The 10,069-nt window shown below is 39.0% G+C and overlaps 1 protein-coding gene across 1 annotated transcript in view; it reads right to left on the reverse strand.

The window, feature by feature from the left end:
* The window catches only part of RpL13A (ribosomal protein L13A), a 51,723-nt gene extending 46,078 nt beyond the window's left edge, over positions 1 to 5,645 (reverse strand). Inside the window, exon 1 of the mRNA XM_083124720.1 lies at positions 5,531 to 5,645. Coding sequence (XP_082980846.1) covers positions 5,531 to 5,551 — 21 coding nt within the window. The 5' untranslated portion in view covers positions 5,552 to 5,645. The remainder of the gene's footprint in view (positions 1 to 5,530) is intronic.
* Between the last annotated feature and the right edge of the window lie 4,424 nt (positions 5,646 to 10,069).

Raw genomic sequence — 10,069 nt, forward strand, 5'->3', positions numbered from 1 at the left:
TAAGCCTAGTGCATTTCTCCTTGCCTCCTACGGCCATCCTGGCAGTGTTGCCAAACCTGATGTGCATAATAGAGCTAAATTTCACCATTAATATAGCTAAAGAGGACTTTCAAGGAGATAGATTAACGAAGGCTGCATAAAGTGCCTACTAGGGTAATTTTAGTTGTCAGAGGGGTGGGAGTGCTACTATTACCGTTAGCTTTAAAGTGATGGCAATTTATTCTTAGTTTTCACTGCCTAGATTTGGCGGCATCGCCCATCTCAGTAATCCAATGATGTTAATATAAAATCGAAAATAAATGGTTCCGGGATAACAAAATTGTCATCTTCATCTTAGCCACAACGCTATATATAAAAATACATGGGGAGGAAAGAAGAGGTGGGTGATGCAGCCTATAGCTATACGAATATCACGCCACGTGCAAAATGTACACTCATGGCAAAAGTTGGTATGTATGGGCCGGAGCCAGTGGTGGCATCATAGCGGGGCAGAGGGCGGGTGCCACAGTTCAGTCAAACGAGTGCACGAAACAGCCAGATCTGGCTTCAAAAGAGCGAAGTTGGCAACAGTGATCAGCAGCTGCCCAAGCGAGAAAGACCAAGGGGAAATTGTCCCTCCTCGCCTTAATTTGTTTCACTGGTAAATCATGTATTTTTGAAGATTAATTCCTCTCCAATGCACGAAAGCTTTGCCTCTATGTCCTTCTACTACGGGAACCAAATCTTTTGTGCGTTCAATGATGTAACCCACGGTCAGTGTTTCCAACCACACAATTTTTTTTTTGCAAGAACATGACAATTTTGAAGTTGACAATTTCGTAACAGTTTCGTATAGCGAAAACGGATTTCTTACTTTTTACAGAAGAAAGTACTTACGCAAATCATTTTCTTTAGCGTTGTTGAACTTCGGGAATATAGTTTTGATCCATTTTAATGCGAAGTCATGTGTTTATCTGCAAAAATCTCTCTCAGACACGCTATTGCTGCTGCCGCCATTTGCTTTCTGCACGAGAGCACAACATTCTGTGTGTTAGATGATGTATGCCCCGTAGTCACTGTTTCAAACCATGCCGTGATTTTGCTATAAGATGACACGTCGAGGATGCGTCGTGAAGTTGTTGCCAGGGGTGGGAAATGCCGTGGAATTTGTAATTCAACACGGAATCTTGAAGAAGTGGAATGCAGGACGTGGAAAGTTAAAATTCAAAAGAATTCAGTGTATTTTCTTTCATCGAGAAAAACAGATGTCTGTATATGCTAAATTGAATAAAATGAGTGCTAATGGAACCTAACCTTGTCATATGTTCAACATATGTTAACTTGTCCGAAACAAGTAATATGTCAGGATGATGAAAGAAAACCTTCGTAAGCACTGCTACATTAAATAAGGTGAAGTGAGCCAGAAGTGTAATAAAATTCCAGCAGCATATTTGCAGTCTAAAGCTGTTCTTGTTTAAGCATTCGATTTTTGTTGGATGTTGCAGTCCATGCAATTTCTGTCGCATGTTGTAGTGAGATACTTTGTCGGGTGGCGATATTCGACAAAAAATCGTATGTATCAATGGAGCCTATTTGTTTCCTGTTCCTTAAGTTTGCCAAACAAAATGCCTTACCACGACGTCTGACAGTTGGACGGCGCCACCTGCTCTTATCCCCTCCATCTGTTCACAAGTCCCTTTACTACTCCCATACGGACAAGAAAAAATGATAATTCAATGCATTTTCCACGTAATATTTAGAGGCTTAACCTTTACTCCCCCCCGATAATACCATATAGTATCATCAGAGTAAGGTCGTACTCGCCCGATGATAACATATGGTATCATGGTGCTGATTACTAAATGAATGTGCTTTTTGGACCTTCATACTCTTAGAAGTCCCGGGTTATGTTTGGGTGGAAACTGACAGGTCTGGACTAAGCCTGGGATATGCATATTGATGACCAACCTCCCTCTCTCCAACATATCCATGCCACATTTCTGAACAGAGTTTCACATTCTGGCTCATTATTCAACTTGTATGGCACCCAGGAACATGAAACATATTTCTATCTCTTTGGAAATGTCCATTCTATGAAAAGAATACTAAAGTTCACGCCTTCTTCCCAAATAGCGGGAGAAGAGGGGGCAAACTCCAATTTTTATGGTTTTTTTTCCATTGAAATTCGAAGGTCCCCCCCCAAACCTTCCTCAGTTCGGCGTTCTAAATTGTACATGGTTGCATGTTCTGATGTTTTAGCTGCAAAACAAAACTTGTCTGAAGTAGATTGCTCCCATAGTGCCAGAGTTATAACAATTTTCTGAGCAATATGCAAACTACCTATTTTTCGTAAAAAACAGTTTCACATTTTGGCTTATTATTCAACTTGTATGGCACCCAAAAACATGAAACATGCATCATTCTCTTTGGAATCGTTAATTCTTTGAAGATAATACTAAGGTTTGCGCCTTCTCCCCAAAATAGCGGGAGAAGTGGGGGAAAACTCCAGATTTTTGTTTTTTCCATTGAAATTCGGGAGAAGTGTGTCCCCCAGCCCCCCTTTTTTGGTCCGGTATTCTGAATTGTACACGGTTGCATGCGCTGATGTTTTAGCTGCAAAACAAAAGTTATCCGAAGTAGATTGCTCCCATAGTGCCAGAGTTATAACAATTTTCCTCCAAAGTGAATTAGAATTTAAAATTCCCGCAGAGAAGCCCAGGCGAGAGAAATTTCTCTCTCCTCCTGCCATCACTGGTTTCTGGCACCGTGGTTGTGTTGCGCATAAAAGGGGCCTAAAAGTTGAGACCGAAACTTACGAATGAGATTCCCTGTTCCCAGTGCAGAATTCCACAACGATATCTTTAAATAAATAAATAAATAAAGTTTAAAAAAAAATCAATGAAGAAATTCCTGGACATTTCCCAGACTTTTTTTGACACCTCAAATTCCCTGACTTTTCCCGGTTTTCCAGGTCTGTCGCCACCCTGCTAACGTCAAGGTGGTTTAATAATTACTCTCTATCTCAAAAACTAAACTTTTTTTTTCGTGAAGTGTGTTTAATTTTTTTAAACTATGCTTGCCTAACCTAATTTTACGGGAAATGGTTTGTGGCGCTAACGTCAATGGTTTGCGAGGTATTTGAAAGGTTGGAAACACTGCACACCCAGTGATCATAGACAACGTTAGTCAAGATTTGCCTGCCATATTGTGTTAGGACACAACCGAAAATCTAAAACAATAATTATTCGATGTGGAAAATTGAACTTATTGTCGTAAAAAAACTAAACGCCACCTTCAAGAATCCTTAGCAATGCAGAAAACGTAAGTGCCAATGTGAAAAAGTAGAAAATAAAGGAATATCAGATGTTAAGCGAATACTGAAATTTTAATAACGGGGTAAAAAAAAGTTCAGTATATCGGGAACACATTTATTCATTTTTACATTAAAAATTACTTACGGAAATGAGTTTCTGCAAGCTTTCCAACATTTGTCGAGGTATTTTCTTTCATCGTGGAATATATTTGACTGGGAAATCATGTATTTTTCAAGAGAAATAACTCACCAATGACCAATTGCCATTGCTTTCGCTACGTGAACTGCATGCTGCGTACATTTGATGCCCCTGTAAGTGTTTCCAACTCATTTTTTTTCACAATGCTTGCGTAAACGAACCAAAACTAACCTTATCGGAAATGGTTCGTGTGGCTATCCGTCAGCTAACCGGATTATCCGTCAGCCGTGCATAATGTAAAATTTTCACACGTGACTAACACAATGATAGGTATTTTTCGGTGAAGGTTGGAAACACTGCATACCGGTAACATGAGTCAAAATGTCCCCGCCATGATGTGTCCTATGGAAGCAAAGAAAGGAATAAAAAAATCACTATGTGAAAAATTGTCTGTTTTCGTGTAAAAATCATAATGGCACCTTGAACTATGTTCCACAATACACAATTGGTAAGTACGAACCATGCGAAACACAATATATCCGATTTTAATGTGTCTCAGATATACCGAACTTTTACCTTGAAGGGTACATGTAAACTTATCAGCACACTCCAACAAAATGGAAATGAAGTTAAAAATTGATGAACAATTTACAAATATATACATATGGTTAGAAACACACACCCCTCCCAACCAAAAAAAAATATATATATATATTAGCATGGCTTACATCTGCCATGTTAGTTTAGGGTTAAAAAACATTACCTGAATACAAACTTGTGGATTGAGAAAATCTCAAGGTAACAGTTCGTTATACCGGAGACACATTACAATCGGATATTTTGTGTTCCTCATGGTTCGTACTTACGAATTGTGCATTGCGGAACTGCAGCATTCTACGGTGAGAAAATACCTCCACGAACTTTCAAAATGCTACAGAAACTCAATTCCGTAAGTAGTTTCTTCTGTAAAAATGAAGAAATGTCTGTGATATAATGAATGTTACCAAGCTCAATTTATGTATTCCTTATTGGTAGATTTCTTATATCCGCAAGACGGATATCTTCAAATTTACAGGAGAAATTACTTACCGAATGCAGTTTCTTTATAGTTGTGGAAGTTCGGGGAAGTGTTTTCTCGCATCGTTCATTGAATTTTGCCGGTAAATCATTTATTTTTCGATATAAATGTGTGACCGATGCACGAAAGCTGTTGCATCCATTTTCTTCCAGCCGGATGTTGCCTGTGTGTGATGACGTAATCAGTCAATGCCGGTCAGTGTTTCCAAACACTTGTTTTTGTAACTGAAGAAGGTACGTTTCCACAAATGGTTCGTGGGACTATGCGAGAATGGTGTGTGGGGCTACGCATTTTTTTTTCTAAACCAATTTTTAACAAATCTGACCTAAACGTGACCCAACCTAACCTAACCGGAAATGGTTCGTGGGGCTACGTAGGTATTTTTGGATGCAGTGGGGTGGAAACACTGCATGCCGAGTATGGTAGTGAAACTGTGACCGCCATTTTGCATGTTACCGAAGGCAAAAAGAAACTAAGAAAACTTACTCGATATGAGATTATTTGCGTGCAAAAAACGAAACCCGAACTTGAAGAACCCTTAGGAATGCAGAATACGTAAGTATCAATGTGAAAAATACGAAAATAAGGGAATTAGAGAAGTTTGGTGGTTACTGAAATTTTAATGGAAATACATTTATAAAATGTAACAACTTCTAATCCTATATTTAGAAACAACATAGAAATGAGAACACGTGTAGACTTCTACATTCTGCGACAACTTGGAAAATGCCAGGAAGTTTTTCTTCGACCAATATTTTTTAAATGTTTAGGCGACTTAAAAATATCGACACAGTCCTTTAAGTCCCTTTTCCTTATAGTTTTCGCACTACGACAAATCGCATTCTTCAAATAACATATAGGCTACACGTGTTCAGCAATCCCGATCACACTGCATATATTCATTTGGTTACCTCTTGATAGTTTACCCAATCTACTTTACATGTTGAAATCTAATCACTGTTATGACACTAGGAAATCAATATTCAAATCTATACGAAAAGCAGACAAATTCTATACAAACCCTTTTTGAGAATCCCGTCATTTCACCCAAGTTGGTTTCACATCAGCAAGAAAATGGAGGCACAGGAAAATCAGTAGTGGTGCCAGGTACAGCTGCTTTTCATCAAGGTAGACGTACTTGGCCACAGACTACCTTGATTGCTTGAGTTGTTTTGGCCTTCACGTTTGGCCAAACAGACTAGTCTGACCAGGATATTTCTCTTATTTTGTCAGTGGAGTGCCCAGGATTTTCAAGCAATTTCAAGCTGTAGGAGTGTGCAGGATCCCAAAAAGTCGGTTCGAATCTGAAAATAGGGGCTATCCACGAGTAAACAAAAACCTATCGAACGGCACAATCGATTGTGGAACTGTAGCCTATGGCCGTGTCCGGATTGGCAAGCGCTCCGTCCCGTTCTCTCCCGTTGCTCTCGCGTGCCGTTGAAGTCACGTCCAAGTCGTCCGAATCTACATGTCCCCTTGTATTATGGTTGTCACTCTTCCCGCCAGGTGTCAACCCGAACTTCACCCATCGCGCTCTCGGGCGCAGGCGCACCGTACGGAAGCAGAAGGCAGACTCCAAACAAACATCACAATGATTTCCACCCATTTACTACTCATATTAAAAATGTAACATGCTATTTCATCATTCAGTATTATCGATAAAATGTTAAAGTATCACTGAGTTTTACATCGTCTAATCAGTAAATGTTGTCTGGACAAAGTGAAAGTTGGAATATGGCTGCCAAGCGCAGGGCCACAGCGAGTTCAAGCGTGCATCTGTCGCGCCTCTCTACTCTCCCCTCCGACTCCACGTCTGCCGCCAATTCGGACAACGGAGGTTGGCTGAGTCCCAGGATGGAACGGTGCTCTAGGTGACATCTACTGCCGATTAGGACGCGGCCTAACTATTCTATGCTGTTGCACAGCAACTTCCGGTTCACGGCGGCCGGGTAATTCAAGCGCATAATTACGGCCTTTCCTTTCGTTTGGTATATCGGATGAAATGGATCATATACAAGCACTTGACGACGAGGAGGATAAGAGATATCAGGATAGAGTAGAGGCCTTTGCATATCAATTGGATGAGCAACTAGGAAGTAATACGGCATTATTCCAGGATGAGATCCATTTGCTGGTCGTTGTTGCATTTGGTGATAGTTGTAGCATAGAATAGTTTTTTTCCTACACAGCGAGAGCACTTAAAGCATGCAAATCTTTGGATGCATACATTTATGTTTTAAGTGAAAAAGTGCGAGATTGAGGGACATATAAAGAACGGAAAAAGAAGCTTCTTTTCTTCTCTCTTCAGTCAGGGCGAGTCAGAGGGGTGCGGTAATGCACACTTGCTGGTTTCGGTCCCGTTTGAACGCAGAAAAATATACAAAACGATCATTGCTATTTTAAGTCAATTTTCTGCTATTTGTGTTAAACATGACGATGAAGATGAATAATAAACTGGAAAAATTAATAATGGGACAAACACAATGACACACCATTGCCTGACCATGGTGTTCAAACCTAGGACCTCTTTTCTATCAATGTTGAAGAGATGTCAATTGCAAAAGGCGAAAATTAATAATAGTACCCGCACTTAATTTTCTGGTTACACAAGAAAATATTTCCTCTGGTTGCACAAAAATTTACTTTCTCTGGTTACACACACAAAAAATCTGGTTACACAAAATTTAATACAGTTCGTGTGTACTTCAAGAACGTAACGCGTAATCTATCTGAATGACCGAGCATCTTTTGAAAGGAAAAGTAATATTTTTGCTCATATGACCAAAACAGAGAGAAAATCGAGATTTGAATGATTTCTCTCTTCTACCTTTAATGAAGTGCAAGGTGTGTGGGAAGGAAACAGGATGGGGTATTTTTAAAGTCCTGACGTTCAAAACGGGAAAAATAATGTTATTTCACGACTAAATTGGGAGATTATAGGGCGGAAAATATTCAACATTACCCGATACTAAAGAAAAATTTTAAATATACAAAAAATTTCACCCTCGGGTGATGATTTATTTTGCATTTCTGGAATAGAAACTGCTAATTTCAATAAATTTCGGACATTTAATACAAAAAAATATGTAGGGAATACACTATTTTACACTATCATTTTTTCCAAAGTCTGCATCGGAACGGGATTTTTTTTTCAGGTCCCGACTTTTTGGGTTTCTGCACATCCGTTGTCATTACTGAGGAGTCTACTCCTGCTAATGGGCTTCCAATTTTCACGCCTGACAGCTTGAATACAATAATTTTGACGCCCATATTTCGAGGAAATGGATGAGGAGAGATCCGTGAAAGATTATTTAGCCCTGATCGTAGTTTACACACCCATTCGTTCCTTTCATACACGACACAATCTCAACTCCCTTCAGCGGCATGTTGCGAGCCTACGGACCGTTGTGCTACAAAAATGGCGTCCGCGCGAAGGCACTTCCTCCGGTAGATAGCCCCTATAAATTCCCGTCGGGATATGATTTCCAGACTTTTCGGCATCCCGAACGGTCGACATCCAAATGATCAAGTTCAAATGTGGCTAATTCTAGATGTTTTCTACATTATAAGTGTCTGAAACGTCTCGGAAATTGTTATTTTTTAATGCAAAAACAATCATTCAATGAGATTCGAACATTTCCCGACGCTGGTAAAGCAGTGACGCGCGAAGTGGTGTCGGGTGTGCGGGACAGAATTTTTTGTGTCGGGACAGGAATTTTTTTTAAATCTCGACATTCAAGACGGGGAAAATTCGCAATTTCCCGAAAAAGTCGAGAAATTTTCCGGACGGAAAATGTTCAATATTTCTCGAAGCTTGGGAAATTTCGAATTCTACACGTTATTTTCACTTTAAGTGATTGTTTTTGCATTTCTGAAATAAAAACTAACAATTTCTTGTAAGTTCCTGGAACTTACAATGCACAGAACGTCGGGAATTAACGAATTTTTAAAATGACCATTCGGTATTTCCCCCGAGTGCTCGGGATCCCGAAAAGTCGGGAAGTCATTACCCGAAGTCGGGGGGAAATTTATTTTCCCGATCCTGGTCCCGACTTTTCGGGATCCCGCACACCCCTAGTTTTCGTAATAAAAAGAACGTGAAATGCAAGAAAAGATAGCAAAACGAGGGTAACTAGTAACTACTAAAAAAAAGAACAAGTAAATGTGTGACCAATGATGACACACAGTTGATAGGGACAAAAAAGAAGAAGATTTCACTTCCTTGTTACTCACTGTATGAATAACTATTGATTGACGTTATTTTTTGGTAACAGTATGGTATATAGTGAAAACACATTTCACTCGTTTATTTCCTCATTATTTACATTTGTACTTACCTGTTATACATAGCGGAACATTATTGAACGTGGAATTTTGCTTTTTTTACTGAAAAAAACGTAATTTTTCACATTACAAGTATTTATTTTTCGTTGCTAATTCGCTTTCGTTACATACAATATGGCGGTCAAATCTTCCAAAAATCTACAGAAACTCATTTCCGTAAGTAGTTTCTCCTGTAAATTTGAAGAAATGTGTTTTCACTATACCATACTATTACCATTTTTTTAAAAGGAGGTTTTCTTTTTGTTCTACTATTTTTGTTACGTTGTGCCTTTTGAGTTTCATCCTCTGTTTTACATGTATCTGTTTCAGGGTTGTAGTTCCATCCTGTACTTAATATGAGTAACTTTAAAGCTAAGCACGTGGCACAAAACCTAAAAAATATGTAAAAAAAGATACAGATTATTTTATGTATTCTGTTCTAAACTGCAGAATATAGCAAACACTTAACCCTTAACTTCCCAGGTCATGTTTTTGTCAGGGGGTGCTCGTTCGGGGGCGCAGATGGTATGCGCAGTTGTCCGTGGATGCATGACGTCATCGTCGAAACACTCGGCACGGAAAAGGCTGGTTCCTTATGCAAATATTGAGAAATTTGACAACGAATATCTCCTAAAATATACTAGCAAGGGAAAAGTTACAACTTTTACTGTTAAGATTCATCCTTTCTAATCAATTTTTCACAAAGTTGATTCAAATGTGTAAAATGGTTTTCAAGAAATCGTGTTACGAAGGAACCCCTGTTTTGTTCTCTCCAGGCTTCCAATGTAAGGGAGTTTTAACTTAAGCTCATTGGATTTCTTTTTGCTCTATGTATTGAAATAACATTATTTTGTTCTTGTCAACTGAAATTATGTCTAAATGCTATGGAAAGCTATGAAAACGATTATCAGAAAACTAACGGAAGAAATCTAAAATATCACAGCTTGATTGATATAAAAAATGCGGGATTGCCCATTTTTGTGAAAAAGGCATTGTGCGAGATCTAAAACCAGAACCTTTTAATACTGTATGTAAATGTAAGGGTGTAATAAACGTGACTGCTTCCCAGGCACGTATCCAAGGGGGGGCTTAGAGGGCTCAACCCCCCCCGAAAGTTTTCGGTTTACACTAGATAAAATGAGATTTTTTGTTTCTTGTGGTGTCAAATAAAATAATGTGACGTTAATTTAAGGAGAGAAATAATTATCGAGGCAAGACGGAGAATATTTTATAACCC

This window comes from Lepisma saccharinum, chromosome 6 (assembly GCF_977018435.1).
Source record: "Lepisma saccharinum chromosome 6, izLepSacc3.1, whole genome shotgun sequence".
NCBI classification, from domain to species: Eukaryota; Metazoa; Arthropoda; class Insecta; order Zygentoma; family Lepismatidae; genus Lepisma; species Lepisma saccharinum.